This window comes from Puma concolor, chromosome A2, assembly GCF_028749965.1.
Source record: "Puma concolor isolate L17-30 chromosome A2, mPumCon1.1.hap2, whole genome shotgun sequence".
In the NCBI taxonomy this organism is placed as follows: Eukaryota; Metazoa; Chordata; class Mammalia; order Carnivora; family Felidae; genus Puma; species Puma concolor.
In genome coordinates, this window is record NC_141668.1 from 130,617,512 (window position 1) to 130,635,351 (window position 17,840).

Genomic DNA, 17,840 nt, shown 5'->3' on the forward strand with positions numbered 1-17,840 from the left:
GTTTGCACATGCAGTAGAAATAGAGGTGATTGCAGTATGTTGATCCTCAGAAACCAAATGTCTTCCCATAAATAGATACTTATTTTCTAATTTAGAGACCTTGTGGTATATCTTTTCCCAGTATTACATATGCACGTATCCTGAACTGCTCACAGTTAAGTTATACAGCACTGTGCAAGCTTTCCAGGCTCCTGTTTTGAAAGGCGATACTACAGATGTATGACGTGACCTTCACCAATGGCATTTCTAGGTAGACAGTGATGACCCAGGTCTCCCCCCCTCTCTGGGTTATGGGCTCAATTTGTGTTCCAGGATGTGTAGTCTGTGGGAACATTCCGGCCACCTCAGCAAATCAGATCCCTCACGAAATGTCTTAGGGCAAATGCTGCCCACAACAACATTCCTTCTGACCATTTCTTGAGTGGCTCGCACATGCCCTAGCCTCATTTCTGCACCAGAAATTTTCCCAAGTGGCATCCTGATGTCTTCCAAGACAGGAACGACTCTCACTGGATAACCTCAGCAGATGTTTTCTCAGGAACTGAATGACCGGAAGATGGACAGATGGGTTGTCCGTGAAATCTACCCCCAGATGGAAACGCCCCCAGCTTTGTGTTAGTTCTCAGGACCTTGGAGAAGACCGTCACGAGTGCCTCATACAAAGAGGTGCAGGCGTGTTACCCAGGCCTAATCGGAACCAGGAATCATTCCACACCCTCGAAATAATTGTCTTGTCTCAGGAGACCTTACACTAACGGACCTCTTGAAGGTTCCTTAGTGTCATGTCATATTTGTGACAATGATGTCTGCCTTGAGACAGACTGATTGGATTCTCACCATAATTGCACCTAAGTCCCAAGGGGCCGGCCAGAGCCTTAGGTGGATAACTTAAGCCTTTAATTTATAATAAAGATAAAGTTTGCAATCAGCATTTCTGGTTCCAAAACATTCCATTTACTTGGTTTTAGAGCTGCATAAACTGTTTTAAAAGCAATCTGCTCAATTGGGCGAGTTAATGATATTTAATTTGACCGGGCCAAACGTCACCGGATGAGCATTCCATCTGTAATTGCAGCCATCATCATAGCCGTTCTGTGTAATGTAGATGTAATGCTAATCCTGAGAATAAAGGCTGTCATTCTCGGATGGTTGACAGTGTACCGGAGTTATCCCCTCGCTAAGGCTCTCAGTGATGTGATTCCAAGATGACAGTGTAATAAGTGTTATGTGCACAAGGTAATTCAAAACAAATTTGGCTGCAAAAATGGATCGTCTAGGATAGTACACTCCTGCCTTGTCTCATTGTCCTTTAAGAGAATGTAATGATCCCTAAAATACCCTGTCAAGAAGCTTGTGTGGCAGGGGTCAAGTCTGTAAAATTTATCTCTTGCACCCCTGACCCCTCCCCCCCCCACCCCCATGGGAGAATCCGAACTCGAGGACTTGAAAATATTAATGTGTATGTTGGTAGTCCAGGAACAGGAGATAGGTTGGGAGCCTTTCAGTACACAAATGTCTCTTAAGACTACCTAATTAAGCTGCATTTTGCTGCTTTGATTTATAGATGATTTTCTCTTGGGGAAAATGTGACTATTCTGGTATAGGATCCCCATTAGTACTAGTATCTTAGTAAATTTCCTATTGTTTGCATGTGAGGCACTACAAGTACATTATCTCATTAAACTTTATAATAACCCTCAGAGGCACAATACTATAATTACATTTATTTTGCAGATGAGGTAACTGAGACTCAGAATAGTCAAGTTGTCCAAAGCCCACAATCAGGACCCCACCCCTGTGGGGTCTCATAGTCGCAGACCCTGTGCACTCCATCCCTGAGCTGTAACCTAAGGAAGGAGGAGCTCGTTTAGATGGTGCACAGGCTTTAATGGAACTGCGTTTGATTAGCATACACACATGGCACTGGGCTCCTGAAACTGTTCTGGTGGGCACAGGTGCCAGAAAGGCCTCTCTTTGGAACTCAGCCATATGTGGAAGTGACGTCCCGGAGGGGGACGGTACGTCACTTCACAGTCACCCCAACATTCCAGGCCTCCCCCTTTGGCTTTGCCATTGCTTTCCTTCAACCTAGGCTGTAGAGATGTTATGGATGTTGTCGGACCAGCGCCTTTTAACAATGTCAGAGGCGGGAAGGGGTTGGAAAAGCCTTCCTGCTTTTTGTAACTGTGCATGGAGACGCAAGGCAGCTGTCTGCCCCGAGAATCCTCTTAGCTTAGACTAATTCACATGGGTCCTTAGTGTTTCTTTTTGTAGGTACCATTTAAACATCTGCTCAGTCTTGTAGCACTGATGTGTAAAATCTAATATTTGCCATCACTTTTCTATAAAAATGAGCTGATTAAGATCCATTCCCAATCAGAAAAGCATTTTCACAAATTCTTTTATACAGATAGAAGGATGTGTCTAGGAACACATCAGAATACATTCCTGCCTAATTTTACAATACATTTGTGTGATATTTACACCTACTGAGATGTTCTGGGCTGCAAGCAGTGAAGATTTAAGTTAAAATGGTTAAAGTAGTCTAAAGGATAAGGAATTTGGTATTGAATATAAGAAATTTCGGGGTAAGAGGTTCTAAGCTTGGTTAGTTCATTTGCTCAGTGATATCATCAGAGACCCCAGTTCTCCCATTTTTCTGCTCTGATTCCCTCAGTATGTTGTTAATCTGGCCTCAGAGACTGGCTCTTAACATGATCCCAACATACTCCCCTGAGTTTAAGCAACACATGCAGATGACCTGCCCAGAGGCAGAAAAGGGCCATTCCTACTTCGTGTCCTATTTTAAGAACCAACAAAACCTCAAAAGATTCCCAGTCTTATCCTACTAGTCAGAAGAAGTATGTTGCCTGCCCGTGCTTAAATCCATCACCGAAGGAACAAGACGATCACAATGGGTCCAAGTCAATCAGACCCACACCTCAGTCTCCCCAGGAGGGAAAGCTCTCTGATCTGGTGGAAAGGAAACAAAATCTTATCTCTCTCAGCAGAGAGGAAGTACATGGGTCAAGGAGGGATGCTCTTTGACCAGGTAGCTGACATTGTCTGCTGTTGTATTTGCAAGACCTAATTGTATATTTAAAAACCAGACTCCTAAGGGCACCTGAGTGGCTCAGTCAGTTAAGCGTTTGACTCGTGGTTAAGCTCAGTTCATGATCTCGAAGTTTCATGAGGTCGAGCCTTACATGGACTCTGTCTGCACTGATAGTGCAGAGCCTGCTTGAGATTCTCTCTCTTTTTCAGCCCCTCCCCTGCTTGCACTCTCTCTCTCTCTCTCTCAAAATAAATAAAACTTAAAAAAAAAAAAAAAAGTAGACTCCTAGGATGGATTCTTTTTTAGACACAACTAAAAGACTCCTGGAAGAAAATCTCTTACTCATTCCCTTTCGGCAAAAGGCCTGGTATTTACGTGTCAATAGAGAAAGCATAGATTGGATATATCTTGCGAGACCCATTCAAAAGTCTTCATGTTTGAGTTCATTGGGGGTAAAAACTACATGTGGTACGAGCCAGCCTTAGACGGACTACTGAGGGCAGAGGACGAGCGTGGCTAGCTGGCCTGGGCCACACCCACATCTCCTGCCCATGGTGCCTCTGGCGTTAATTTAGCCTAAGGACAAATTGACTATCACGCTGTAAATTCCTGTATTACTTGACTCTTGGTGTCAGACAGTAGTGGAAAGTACGGCTCAGAGCTTCTGCCACAGCATGAAGTTCACAGATCTCCACGTTGCTGTTGAACCACCCACCCCCTCCCCCTTCCTTCCCAGCCCAAGCCTTCAGCACGCTGGGCTCTGAGCAAGGAGGGGGTCAAGACGGTCAGCTGTTTGGAAAGCTGGAAAGAATTCCTTTGTGTCCTTTTACCCCCTTAAGGGAGGAGGGGTGAAGACAGTTGGGGTGTTAAACCCTGGTGTTGCCCATCCTCGCGGGTTGAGGAAGCAGGGCTCTTGTTTGAGAGCGAATGGTGCTTCGGTGAAGGGTGCATTTGAACCATTGTGTAGCCCAGAGTTCTTGTTCCGTGACTCCCTTGAGACGTAAGTAAATTACTTAAGTAGATTGAATCCAGATCATTAATAATCTCCACTGGCACAATGCACTTGGGCTTCATTACAAGGAAAGAGTCCGACATCTATTCTTTAACCCAGCAGTTGTTTACAAGACACTCGGTCCTAAGAGTTCTTGTCCCTGTAGGGCCCGAATGAAGGGGCTTAGCAAAAATAGAAAAACGGCTGTGTAATCAATACTCGTGTTCTGCTCGGACAAAGAAACCAAAGTGCCCTCTGCCTCAGAGGAGGGACCCTAACTGTCAGTGTGCTTTGAAGTACAAGATAATGGGGGGCGGGGGCTAAGGGGAGGATGTGTATGTCAGACAAGAAAAGGCCCAGGGTTCATTTTGACATTTATAAAGAAATACTACAAACATTCCTATTGAAAAAATGGAATATTAATCTAAGAGGTTTAAATTCAGGACTTCCTGTGTTAAGTGACATGAACTTGTCAGTGTTCTCCAGAGATGTGAGAAGCTGAGGAACGTTTGCAGAGGTATATGCTGCAGAATTTGGTTCCTATACAGTCATCTTATATCTGACTTTAAAAAAGCAAACCAACCGCTTGGGGAATAATATTGAAATACGCCGGAGCCTGATAACTTGCATGCAGTGCTGCCATGTGACATTATCAGACTGTTGGAACGTGGGGTCAGTTAAATAGTTGGGCTAACAGGTTGCTGGGAGTGGCTTCATTTTCTCGAAATAAGGTTCTGGCTTCTGTTTCCTCTTGCGCAAGCCGTGCTAAAGATAGCCGTGTTGAGTGAGTTTTTATCGGATGCTGCCTCCAAGGATTCTTTCCAGTGGTACAGAGTTGCGACCCACCACTACGTAGGTGATCTCTTGTGGTTTATTTGAGGCTGTCGGAGGAGGGAGATGGACGTGATTTTTGCTCTGCCAACTTCCCAGGCTATGTTGAGAGAAGGGTTGAGCGGTGGCTTCATGGAAGTCATGCTGTAGACAGTAGACACTCAGTAAACACAGGCACTGGGGATGCGGCTGCAGCAAAGGCCGTACACAGGGAGAAACAGGACCGCAGTTATGCTAGCTGTCGTGTCCCCAATGTCAGCCAGTGCCAGCCATTTGTGTACTTCCTTGATAGCGGCCATATCCACCTACGGCCTGGATTATCATTTCCTGAGTATTTTTAATTGACTTTTTTTGAAAGGAAAAAAAAAAAAGCAAAGCAATTCATTTAAAAAGAAAACTTCCTATCACTCCCATAAAAGGAAAGCTAATGTCACCTGACATAATACACCCCATTAAAACATAACAATGTAATTAATTTCCAGTTAGCTATTATTGCCTGATAAAGGCTCGGAGCCCGAGGCTGCTCTTTTCTCTCACAGGCAAGATTAGCAGGTGATGAACCTGTGTTAAAGACATCCCGGTAGGAAGCCAAGACTTCCCCACTGTGAGATTTATTATTTAATACCAGATCTGGAGTCTTTCAAACTCATTCCCATCCCACTAGGCATTCCTTAGGAAACCTAAACCAGAGAGAACTGCAATTGTCGGACACCCTCGAGTTGTTATTTTTACGCACTCACCCAGGAGAACAATCTTCCCTGCTTCTGCTTGACTATAAGCCTCTCTCACCCTAAATATTTTTCCACAGGTCAACGGCAAAGACTTATCCAGAGCAACTCATGACCAGGCTGTGGAAGCTTTCAAGACGGCCAAAGAGCCCATTGTGGTACAGGTGTTGAGGAGAACCCCACGGACCAAAATGTTCACGCCTCCATCCGAGTCGCAGCTGGTGGACACAGGAACCCAGACCGACATCACCTTCGAGCACATCATGGCTCTCACGAAGATGTCCTCTCCCACCCCACCTGTGTTGGATCCCTATCTCCTGCCAGAGGAGTAAGTCACATGACCATGCAACGCTAACGTGTTAAGTGTGGTAAAGTAGCCCAGTGAAGTTGGTTTCTTCCCTTCCATGTGGTGAAAAAAAACTGATGTCTCTTACAATTTTCCTCCACGTTGCCCGTGCTTAACTTTATCGTTTATAGAGGCAGTCAATTGAATCCTGCTCAAAACCGCACCGACATATTAATTACTTTATTATAACCCTGGAGCAGAGTTATTCAAATTATATTCCCAAAACAACATGACTTACAAATGTCGTCAAAGTTATTTCAGAATAAAATGTTATCACCACAAATGGCAATGTGAAGGTTTGGCGTTACAACTAGAGGGAATGCTGATGATCCTTTTAAATAGACAACAAAGTACGTTGGGAGCGTAAAGAGAGCCCTGAAGGTTGTGCGTTCTGCTTTCTTGGGTCTCGTTTCAAACCTGGATCTGTGTTAATAAGCCCACACGTGCCTCATATAAGTACCGAATTTACCGATTAAGTAACAGCTGCGGTCCAGCACCCCACATTAATCACCCTCCACATGACTCTCCTCTTACCTTCCTTCCTGCCAGAGATACAGAGGAGCTCAGAGCCTTCGAGTCAGTCAAGCCCGATGCTCAGACTCATCCCTAGCTGGGCAGCTGGAGTAATTTACTTTATCCCCGTGTTAATAGAGGAAAAATTGTAATAGCATTTAGAGTACAGTGTTGGATTAAAGGAAATAATGTGTGGGAAGTTCTCCCTAATAAGTGGCAGCAGCAATCATCATTAATTCAGTGACGGATTAAATATTTAGGGGAAGAAAATGAAGAGCACGCCATTTTTTAAGACAGACCACTGGCTGAGAAGACAGCCCCTTTAACGTAGCTTTTCGCTTGTGATTTTGCATATTTGAGGGCAATGTGTCCACCTCCCCACCTCAGCCTCTCTAGGTGATGTGAGAGTCACTCCCGGCTCTTCCTGTCTTGCTCCTTGTTCAGATCATTGACTTGTGCTTTATTTTAAAGGGCGTTTTTCCTCTTCTGTGGCAAACTTCTGAGTGATACCTGTTGGGTTTCTGCTAGTAACTCAGAAGCAGGAGTGAGCACATGTTCCCTGTGGTTCTGTCAGGTGCCAGACAGAGGCTTGCCTTTCATCCCGTGGTGCTATCCGTTAGCCGTTATAGGAACCCAGGGTCGATTGCCCAGGCCCGACAAAGTCATCTCCGCTGCAGTGGACAGTGTGTAAGGGGAAAGGAGGGGCCACCGATCACATCCATGCTCAGGGCGCATGGTCGTGTGCAAAGAACTGTTAGCTCATTTATGCCTCACAACTGCCCCTCCCATGCAGTGGGGAACTCACATGCTCACCCGTTCTCCTCAGCTTACGTAGGCAGCCGGATTGAAAGGCAGGTCCCGCATCACCTCAACTCCCAGCTCTTAGTCACCGCTGCTCGGTTGCGTCCCAGTTGATCCTGTGAAAGAATTGCCTGATTCACTGAGTATCATCATTCATGCCAGTTATTTGACTTTATAGACCAAAACTGCCTCCCAGTATTGATGAGGCCTTTACGGCAAGTCCTGACTCTCAGATGGTGAACTGTCACACTGATGGGCCTTTTAGAAACCAGACCTTTAATCTCCTCTTAAGTCTAGCTAACATGACATGACTTCCCCCCACGGGGAAACTTGAGAAATGTCAGTAGAGTGCAGAGGTCAGACCAGGTTCTGGCCGCAAGGTCAGAGGAGAGCAAGAGTACGCATCGGGATTGAAAGGGGAGTGTTAACTTGATGCTTGACAGCCCAGGCCTTCCAACAGCATCCTCAGTACTAAAAGCCCCTTAAGTGCTGGCAGTATATTTACCTGATAGGCCCTGATAGGTCCAGAAAACTGAAAGCCAGCCCTCGTTGGAATGACCCTTCATGTCTGGTCTGTTTTTTCAAAAGTAAGTGCATGGGAGGGAAGACCAGAGCCCATCGATTGCTGTGCTGACCTTTGAGAACAAGAAGGTTTGAGCCCACAGTCAACAATCAGGCTGAAGCTTGCCGTCCACATCTGGCACCTTTCAGAGTTGCCGGCCGAGCCTCCTATCATTCCCACTACCTTTGCTTCTAGACGTTCAGTTAATGTTATTTCCAGAGAGCTGGTGGGTTCTGTAAATAGTGTAAGTAGTATAGTGTTTCTGTAAATAGTGTTTCACATCTGTTGTCCTAGAGAGAGACTCAAGCTTCTGTTCTCTGAGCAGTGGCTGCCTATGCATGTGTGCTTATACACTCATGCATTTTATGTGTGCATGTATGTATGCTCATTATATACCTGTATGTGCATACAAGGTTTTCATGCCAAATGTATTCCTTGTTGGGGAACAATCACAAAAGTTGTGAAAACACTGTCCTAGATGACAGCATAGCACTTTTTGTCACAGTCCCTTTGGACCTGACTCAGAGGCCAACACATGTCTTTGAATGTAGCCTGAAGTCCAGCCTTTTTTTCCCCAAAGATAAAATCCATCAGTGAAGCAATAAGCAAGAAATAGGAGTATGTCTCCAACCTCGAGTTAGAAATGAGTCCTCTTGGAGTGCCTGGGTGGTTCAGTTGGTTAAGTGTCCGACTCCTGGTTTTGGCTCACAGTTGGTGAGTTCAGGCCCTGCACGGGGCTCTGTGCTGACAGTACAGAGCCTGCTTGGGATTCTCTCTGTTCATCTCTTTCTGCCCCTTCCCCACTCATGCTCTCAAAATAAATAAATAAACATAAAAAAAACAAAACAAAACCAGAAATGAGTCCTGTTGACCCACATGACTAGTCAACTGGGGGATGGTCCCTGGGTGCACCTAAGGCTGTCCCACTGTCATCTCCATCTTCTTCCAAGGGGAAGGACTTTAGTGCAGAGGACAGAAGTGTTACAGGGGAGGTTCTGACCCTATTGGGAAACACAGGCAGGGAGAAGCAAGCTGAGACAGCACCCCGGAGAATTTGTGCCACATCACAATGGACCCTTGTCACGGCGGGGGGGGGGGGGGGGGGGGGGGGGATGAAAGCAGCTACTTCCAAGTGCAAGGGGCCTGAAAGGTCTCTCTTCTGTTTGCAGGCATCCCTCAGCCCACGAGTACTATGACCCCAATGACTACATTGGGAGCATCCATCAGGAGATGGACAGGGAGGAGCTGGAGTTGGAGGTAAGCACAGCCTGTCTAGATTTAGGGCTCCTTCCCAAGACTGACAAGTTCCCTTTAAGTGTAGTTTATGGATATCAGTAAAATAGCCACTGTGAGTGGATTTTTGTACAAGAACTACTTTCACTCATGCATTTAAAGGCGTAATTGAGCTTTTCTCCCAACTCCCTTCAAAACAGAGCATAACAATTGGATCACAAAGCAGAAATGGAGGATTTTTTTTAAATTCCTTAAATGACAGGGTAGTAAGTCCTGTTGTAGATCTTTGAATTTGTGTAATCTCCTTTCCATCAGGCTCTCAAATCCACACATTCTTGCAACTACAGTGAGCTTCCCTAGCTTTCTGCTCTTGAAGTCATCACCTTTTGTACTCAGAGGCAAGAATAGGTGGATAAATGATTAGCTAGCCCACACCAACACCAAAGCGTTTGCCCAAAGTTTACTAACACTGAGCTTGAAAAAATTAGAAAATCCATGGCTCTCCTTAAGTGTTACTTGAGGCCAAATAGGACTCAAGATTCTAGATGATGTGTAGTCACACTGGCCTCTCAGGTTTTTTCAATTATTTTTATTCCAGTATAACTACCTTGCGGTGTTAGGTTAGTTTCAGGTGTACGATATAGTGATTCAGCAGTTCTGTACACACCGCAGTGCCTGTCACGGTAAGTGTGCTCTTAATACCCCTCCGCTATCACCTGTCCCCCCTCCCACCTCCCCTGGAGGACATCAGTTTACAGGGTTCTTGTTCTCATTTGTGATTTAGTAAGAGTGATAGAAAATAAGAGAAAAGCCAACTTTCAAGATATATTTATTTATGCTTTTGTGTAAACACTGATTCCTGTATTTCATTGTGTTTTCAAAAAATACAAGAGCATTTTTTGAAAAGTGACTTTACGGAATAGGATAATTGGGACCTTTGAGAAAGATTCGTGATGTCAAGGGTAAACCCTGTGTCACCATCAGAAGGTAAGCCAGGAAAAGTCCCGTAATGCTTTATTCAGCTGTATGGCCAACCATCGTGTAATCTGGGCTACCAACCAACACCAGTGAGGTTGATGAGTTGCTGAGCAGCAGACAAGTGGAAAACAGCTGTGTTCGTCCAGGTTTCCTTTACAGTTACCAAGGGTTTTTGTTCCAGAACAGAAGCTGAAGATCAAAGTGTGCAAATAATGTCTTCGCTGGTTGCCCCCCTATAGCCCAATGCAGAAAATCAGTGTATTTGGCACTAAAGTCATGACTGACTCCGGGACATTTCTTTTTGAAAATTTAAATGTCCTGCTAAATGCATACGGTCTAAACTGGAATGGCAGAAATTCTGACTCTATAAACTACCAGGGTTCCTGCTTGTCATCAACTGTAGACCACAGCACTTGCCATCCACTGACTGCTACATGAAATGTAGCCTTGTGCCTTTCAAGGAAATTAAGGATTCTGCCTTTTATTTATACTTGGCTCATCTCCCCAACTTCAGGGCCGGTTCATGAAGCAGCCAGTGCCTCCCCTAGGACGCTAGCTCTTATGGTGTTAATACACAGTGTTCGCAAAGGTGGTTCCACATCACCTATGTTTGAGAACTGTCAGAGTGAACCACAGTGAACAGATTTTTGTCATAGAGGACTTGTCAGTCTTGAATACATTCAAGAGCATGGTAAATGCCCTGGAGAGGGGGAGAAAATTCAATAGGCAGAATTATGCACACCTACTTCTCTTCCTCTAACAGTTTCTCTTTGGCCAGGTACCTGTTAACATTTCCTGGGTCTAGAATTCTCTGGAATGGTGCTTTACAAGAAGAAGGGCTATTTAATAATCTTTACAGGACAACACTGCTTTTTGATAATCAATGTAATTGTGACAGAGGTCTTTAGAAAGCTATTAAATATCCCAGGAGCTAGATTTATGGAGCCCATTTGACCTTTGAACTACACAGGGATTAAGAGTGCCGACCTCCTACACAGTCTAAAATCCATGTCTACCTTTTCAATCTCCAAAAACTTAACTATTAGCTTACCGTTGACCAGAAGCCTTCCCAATAACATAAACAGTTGAATAACACGTATTTTGTATGTTATATGTGTTGTATACTGTATTCTTGTAATTGGGTAAGTAGAGAAAATAAGGGAGAGAAAATACATTTCTTCCAATACCTTATTGTAGTTATCGAAAACAGTCCACATGTAGGTGGACCCACACAGTTGAAACCCATGTTGTTCAGCTGTATAGTGTAGACTTTGTAAGTCATGGGCACTTAGTTAAACTTGAGTTGATAGCAGTGAGTTCTTGAGTTCTATTTTAGTGTCTAACACTTTCGAGAGCCTGATGGAAGCTATGGTTTCTTCCTAGAAACATGCTCATGTCTAAAAGAGCCTGCAGATGGTTTCTGGAAGGTCACTGAGTTCCTACAGTATCTGTCCAATCTGGCCCATTCTGCCTTACAGTTTGTTACATCTGAATACCACCAGAATCATTGTTTACTTTCTATTTTGCTTTAACCCAACTCACTTAAACCAAGGTAAATTTATTCTAAAGGAAATGCTCTATAACTATCTCCAACAGAAAATCAGCATCACTGCCATAAATAGAAGGTGCTATACAATATAGACAGTGGACATAAGGCAGTGTTACCACATCCTAGTGTTAATTGGTGGTGCCTGGCAAGGACTGGGAGCCTGGGGCTGATTTGCCCCACTCCTTCTTTTTCTCTTTCTTAAGAGATTGGCTTGTGTTACAGAACTGTTAAGACTAGCCAGACTGAGTCTGCCTTAGTAAATGAAGTAACTTTCTCAGTGTGAACTATCTTCGAGCATCTTGCTTTTGGTAGACGCCACTCTAAAACCATTCCCTAGAACCTTGTTATTCAAAATGTGTGATAGGAACAGCACAGAATCACCTGGGAGAAGGAAAGAAATGCAGAATCTTGGCCTTTAAAACTACCAAGTCAGAATCTGCATTTTAACAAGATGTCCGGGTGCCTCATTGCACGTTAAAGCTGGAGGAGGCCTGACGTCAAGGTGAAGAAGTCCAAGCTTCCGTGTGCTCTTGTCATGGGTAGAAGCAGTGAGGCTTTGGTTACCCATTTCATCCACTCTCATGTAAAGATGTGCCTCCAAGACTCCAATGCCATCTACACTTCCCCAGGGCAGAGTGAAGTCCTATGGACTAGAAATGACTCCGCCCCCTGTAGACATGCAGCACTATGCTAAGACTTTCTTCTTTTCATGATTAAAAAGCAGAGGCCAACAATCCCAAGTATTTAAGAGATTAGGTGAATGTTTTAAGTTAGACCTTTGATGCCTTGAGACTTTGCTAAATCCATGATTATTTTCATTTCTACTTGCCTGCTTTCACTGATCACCTGTTACACTGAATACACTGGTGCCAGAAATGCCAAATCAGGAAGTCACCACCCTGCTTGCCCTTAAGGAGTTGAAGCCCCTTGTGGTTCATTAGCCATTAGGATTGTCAGACGTGAGCTTGGCATCTCCTAAGAAAACCAATATATGGTCATGAGTCCATGCCGGGCAGGAAGGCTGCTCTCACATTTGGACTTTTGTCCTTACCAGCTTAGTTGTCACCAGGTGATTTCTCTTAACTAAGCACATCTCATAAAGTGAACCTGGTGGTTTTGGATGAAAGGTCTATTCTAAGTCCAGTGGGAAAGACTCCAGAGTCTTCCTGGAGCTTACTGTTGCATTTTCTCAGGAAGAGAACGATGTCTGTACCTCCAGTACTGCCCTGTTTCAGAGGCTTTGGAAGGTAGTCTGGTCAGTTCCAGAATGTTAATAAACCAACCTCAGTGCCAAGAATTGGGTTTGCTAAAACAGACCCGGTTTTTAGGGAGACTGGCACATACCGGTCATCTCCTGCTTTTCAGAGATTTCTTAGAACAGCCAACAGTCTGTCTCTGCTATATTCCATCCCCCTTGTATTCCCCCACTTTGGGGTGAGATTACAAAAAGAGTGTGTTTTGGGTTGGGGGTCCACTGTTAACACACCACTCAGCCTCTGCATCGAATGACATCAACGTTCCACACCTTTCGAAAGATAACTAGTTCCATGGATTATTATATAGGAGGAAACTACATGAGTGTATTGGGATAATACTGAAGCACACGCGTAGAGAAAAACAGATGTTCTGTCTTTTAAAGCACACAAAATGATCGTATTTAGGCAAGTGTCAATTCCCTGTTATTGTGAAACTGTGTAAAGCTAAAAGGATTATACCCAAGTATACCCAAGGGTTGAGCAGCCACATAATTACCCATAAATTTTCAGGTACTGAACACCTGTTCTAGATCTTCCTGTAGGCAATTAAGAAGGAAAATAGATGTCTGAAGAAGGTTTTTTCCTTAATCTATTGTTTTAATTTCCCAGTTGCTTCATCAGTAGCCGCCTCTCCAGGCTGTGAGGCTCCCCTCACCTATGTTGTTTTCTGATGATGTAATTTTGAGGTGAGAAAAGAGAAGAAAGCTAGTTTCAACGGGGAGACTAAAATGACCTCCAAACCTGGTTTCATTTGAATAATCTAAGTAGATCATTAGGGATTTGGAATTGTCCTGAAGAAGATACAGGATGCCTCAGCGAATCTATACTTTTTTCTTTAGCCTTTAAGGGTTTCTCCGGGGAACCTTCCACAGTCAGCCCTGCCTTCCCTGAGTTGGCCTCCTCACCGTATTAGTATAATCAGCACTTTTTACCATTCTTCAGACTACTATCTACACACCAAAACCTTCCACCCACTCTTCTCTTGGTCCAAATAGCACCTGCCTAGATCTTAGCGTGGCCCAGTCTCGCACCGCCTTTTGTCCAAATGTCACCTCCAGGGAGGCTTCCGGAGCACTCTGTCTAAAGCATCCCTGCCCCATTAGTGCCATCTCTTTCTTATCGTCTGGCTCCCCCACTAGAATACAAGTCCCATGAGAGCTGGGCTCTTGTCCAAATCGTTCGCACCTACACTCCTCATGCCTGGATAGCGCTTGGCACATAGTAGGTACCTTGTGAACATTTGTTGAGTGAAGGAATAAATGCCTTGTTACCGTATCTCAAAATACCATACCTCAAAAATACCGTAGGTTTTTGAAGGGAAGTGCAGCCTGTTTAGAGACACCTCTGTGTTGCATTTAGCCCTATGCAGACACAGAAAGGGTTGAGATAATTTAAAGAAATATGCACAGCAGTTCTGAACCGATAAGGTAGAGTTATGCTTCAGAGACTCGTCTTCCCAGAGTGGGATAAGCCATTGAAATTAGTCCTTAGGATCCCCTCTGATTAAAGTGGCTGACGTTGAAACAGAAAGCTTGAATCACCCAGGTGGAATGGCCCCATTAATTCTCTTAATTGGGCTATCGTTTCAATTTCATCTGAAATGTCAGGCTTAGCAGTTCATTTTTATCCAACAGTCCATCTAGACCAGGAACAGGACACCGGTGGTAGGGGAGCTGTAATCCAGATAATGCTAATACATTATTCATACCAGTTTGATTAATGGTCTTCTTTGAAATCTTATCTCCATCATCACAGACAGATATGTATTGATAACCTCTAAGCTTTCAGTGATGTGCTCAGTTGAGTAAGGCTCTGCCTTTAGCTTGGGGTCAGAATGCAATGTTGAGAATTTACAAACCACCCAGTGAGCTTGGAGAACTGTCTGCTAAGCCCCAAACACCATATCTGGTTATGAAATTGTAGAATAGCGGAGAAGTGAAGTGACTTTCCCAGGACAGTCTAGCTTGTGAGTGGCAGAGCCAGGATTGGTTTTCATTTGGATTTTTTTCTGCCTTGCAATCTCAAGCTCTTTCATTGAATTTTGAGCACCTACTGTGCACAGTGTATTTGGCTAGATCCTTTTTTACTGCACACGTTATTACACAGCTACTGTTGCCTTACTATAATCTTCTTTAGGAGCAACCAAGATAAAACTCAGATTTAGAGAGAGTCAAGATGGTAGTGGTAGCAGTTCTTACTTACTATGTTGTTTTTCTAGAGCTTCTGAAAACCTTTTATGGTTCGCTCTTTGCTTAGCTGTTAGCAACCAGGCTCTTTTTTAGGATGTTGAATCACTCCTAGGAAATTGAGTGACCATAGCTAAGTTACACCATATGCCTTCTTAATGAAAATTTCCTGGCTTTTGTTTAGAGCTCCTCAGAAGATCCAGCTAACACAAGGAAACATTATAGCCCAAGCCATCCTAGGTAGTATCAATGTCAAGTACATACCTGGAGTAAACTCCAGAACACCCCTTCCTTTATTATTGCTTGAAATGTAATATCAACATTATTCATCCGGTACCACTCATCCTTTTTAAAACCAGATGATTTCTAAGACAGAAAGCTGTTCCCAAAGGACTAGCCTTAAACTAGAATTACCCTCCCATTCTTGAATCTCTTTTAGAAAGCATTACCCTCCCATTCTTGAATCTCTTTTAGAAAGCAAGTCCTAAAGTTAGCTTCACAGCCAAGTGGAATTGGGGCTGGAAGACAAAGCTTTAACATTCTCAAGGCAAGTGTTTCAGATTAGAGCTGGCTTCTGTGCTCTGCCCTGTCACATGGTGTGGGTGTCATGCTAGAACCAGCTTCGTATCCATGTCAAGGATGGAATTTGGCTTTTGTGATATTTAAGTCAAATCTGGCCAAAGTGAAAATGTGACTGTCACCCTGACAGTCTGCCCTGGGAGGATTTGCAATGGGATTTAAAGGCTAAATGCAATGTTGGCTAAATCTTTCTGCTGTAGGAAGGGAGCACTGCATTCTCAGTGCATCACTACCTAGGAGTAGATTGGGTAATGAGAACCTCTTGTCTCCCTTGCAAAAAAGTGGGAATGTTTGACCATCATGTATTGTGTGTCATTTCCGACGGTATTTATTGGAAAACTATTATTAACCGGCTAATCACATGTGGGGTTAATGACAGAATATAAAATGTGTTCAAGGAGAGTATAATTTAGTATCTTTGATTCACTTATCAGGGATTCAGGAATATTGTTTTAAAGCAACTAACACTTGAGGATGTATTCCTTTCCAGTCTGACATTTTGTTGCAAGAAAGTTTTCTCCCTGGTTATCAAAGATTTGTTGAACTGGCAAGATTCAGAAGGGAAACAGTCCCCCTACCAATAGCAACATCAACTAATGTCCACATTTATAGTTCCATAGTTTTCCAAATTATCTGTCAGTCAAAACACTAACTGAAAAAACATAGTAGAAATGATTTTCACGTTAGGTTTTTATCGAAATCATTTACTTCGCCCTTAAGATAGCTCACTACATGTTGGGAACTAGGCCAAATAAAGGTAATCATTTTTTACATAGCAGACCTTCAGGTATCACATTCCTTATGAGTCTTCCTTCTTCATTTGAATAACCGTAGTACATTACACTGTTCTTTTCTAAAACATGATTTCCAGACTTTTCACTTTCCTGGGTTCTCAAAATGGAGTCCTCACAGAGCTGTGCTTCTCGGACTGTCTACAATGAAAAACGATGATGACCAGGTGGACCAGTTGGTTTAATTTTCAGTGTGTTACCAATATGTGGTTGTACCATGTGAGACCATATAGCTCACCACATATACAGCTTGCCACTTGAGTCCACAGTACCTGAACCGATAGACAATTTGGCCAATGAGACAAGCCTGCAGATCTTGTTCTTGGATATTATGACAATGTCCAAATGCTGTAATAGTTTCTAAACACTTCCCTCAATGCCTGCACTGACTTCCTCACAACCACACTTGGAAGCACATGTGAATTCTGATATCTTTTATGCTTAGATATTCACCTTGGTGGCTCAATTATTTGGAAAAAGCTGTAACTCATATTACTGTTTTCAATTCTGTTAAAAGGAATATCACAACATTTATTGGCTCATTTTTCTTCCTATAACCTTTCCATCTCTCTCTCTCTGCTTTGGTTGCACATGGACCTGTTCCAAAACCATCTGGCTTCCACCATGATACATAGCACAGGGCTCTGTGGTAGTAGCATTTGGCTACAGTTGTGCATTTGGACCCAAACAAATCATCAGGAAATTCCGCTGATTTGCACTAACCTTGGGAAGGGCTAAAACAGAGAGAGTCTTTGCTCTTACCCAGACCCAAATGAAGAGTAACCTGAGACAGATGTGGGCATGTGTTTGAAACATAAGAGGAGGATGTGTGACTAACAATATAGTTGAGGTATGCAATTTGGTCACTCCAAAGTATTTGGAAAGAATTGGCCCTTGTAGTTAAATAGTGACCCTTAAACTCACACGTCCCCATTACTGTGCTTAAGTCCAGTTCTCAAAACATGAGAAATTCCCATCCAATTCAAGTATCAGAAATTAATGGGGTTTCATTTAATGAAAATTTGCCACATTGCTAAAGCTATAATTAGAAGTCTAACATGTCAGTGTTCAGGAAATAAAGCCATCTTATTGGGGGGGGGGCAGATGTACCCACTCTGCTATAAGCAATTTCTGGGACTTGAGGCATGTAAACACCCCTGCAGTCATTACTATACTCCCATGTCCTATTGGCTTTCTGTAGGCCAGGCATTGTGCTAAGAGCTCTGCATGCCTTAACCTCAATGAGTCTTGACCCTGCCTAAGGCAGCAGGGTGGCAATTCCTAGTGACACTTAGATACAGCAACAAGTACATGACAAAGATACTAGAAGGAGGTGGATTTGGGACCTGCTGAACACAGGTCAGCCTGTCTTCACAGCCCCAATTCTTTACCACCACATTATACTCCCGTCTGTCAGCCAGAAATTCTGCAGAAACTAGTC

General features: G+C 43.6%; 1 protein-coding gene and 1 long non-coding RNA gene across 7 annotated transcripts in view; one reads left to right on the top strand and one right to left on the bottom strand.

Annotated features, from left to right (window-relative positions):
* Positions 1-17,840, top strand: part of PDZRN3 (PDZ domain containing ring finger 3) — a 242,153-nt gene that overhangs the window by 215,107 nt on the left and 9,206 nt on the right. For all 4 annotated transcript variants that reach the window (XM_025920850.2, XM_086697584.1, XM_086697586.1 and 1 more), the window contains 2 exons: positions 5,686-5,933; positions 8,997-9,084. In XM_025920850.2, coding sequence (XP_025776635.2) covers positions 5,686-5,933; positions 8,997-9,084 — 336 coding nt within the window. The remainder of the gene's footprint in view (positions 1-5,685; positions 5,934-8,996; positions 9,085-17,840) is intronic.
* The window catches only part of LOC112857523 (uncharacterized), a 239,586-nt gene that overhangs the window by 6,548 nt on the left and 215,198 nt on the right, over positions 1-17,840 (bottom strand). For all 3 annotated transcript variants that reach the window (XR_003223323.2, XR_015248281.1, XR_015248280.1), the window contains one exon: positions 7,270-7,381. This is a non-coding gene — a long non-coding RNA (uncharacterized LOC112857523). The remainder of the gene's footprint in view (positions 1-7,269; positions 7,382-17,840) is intronic.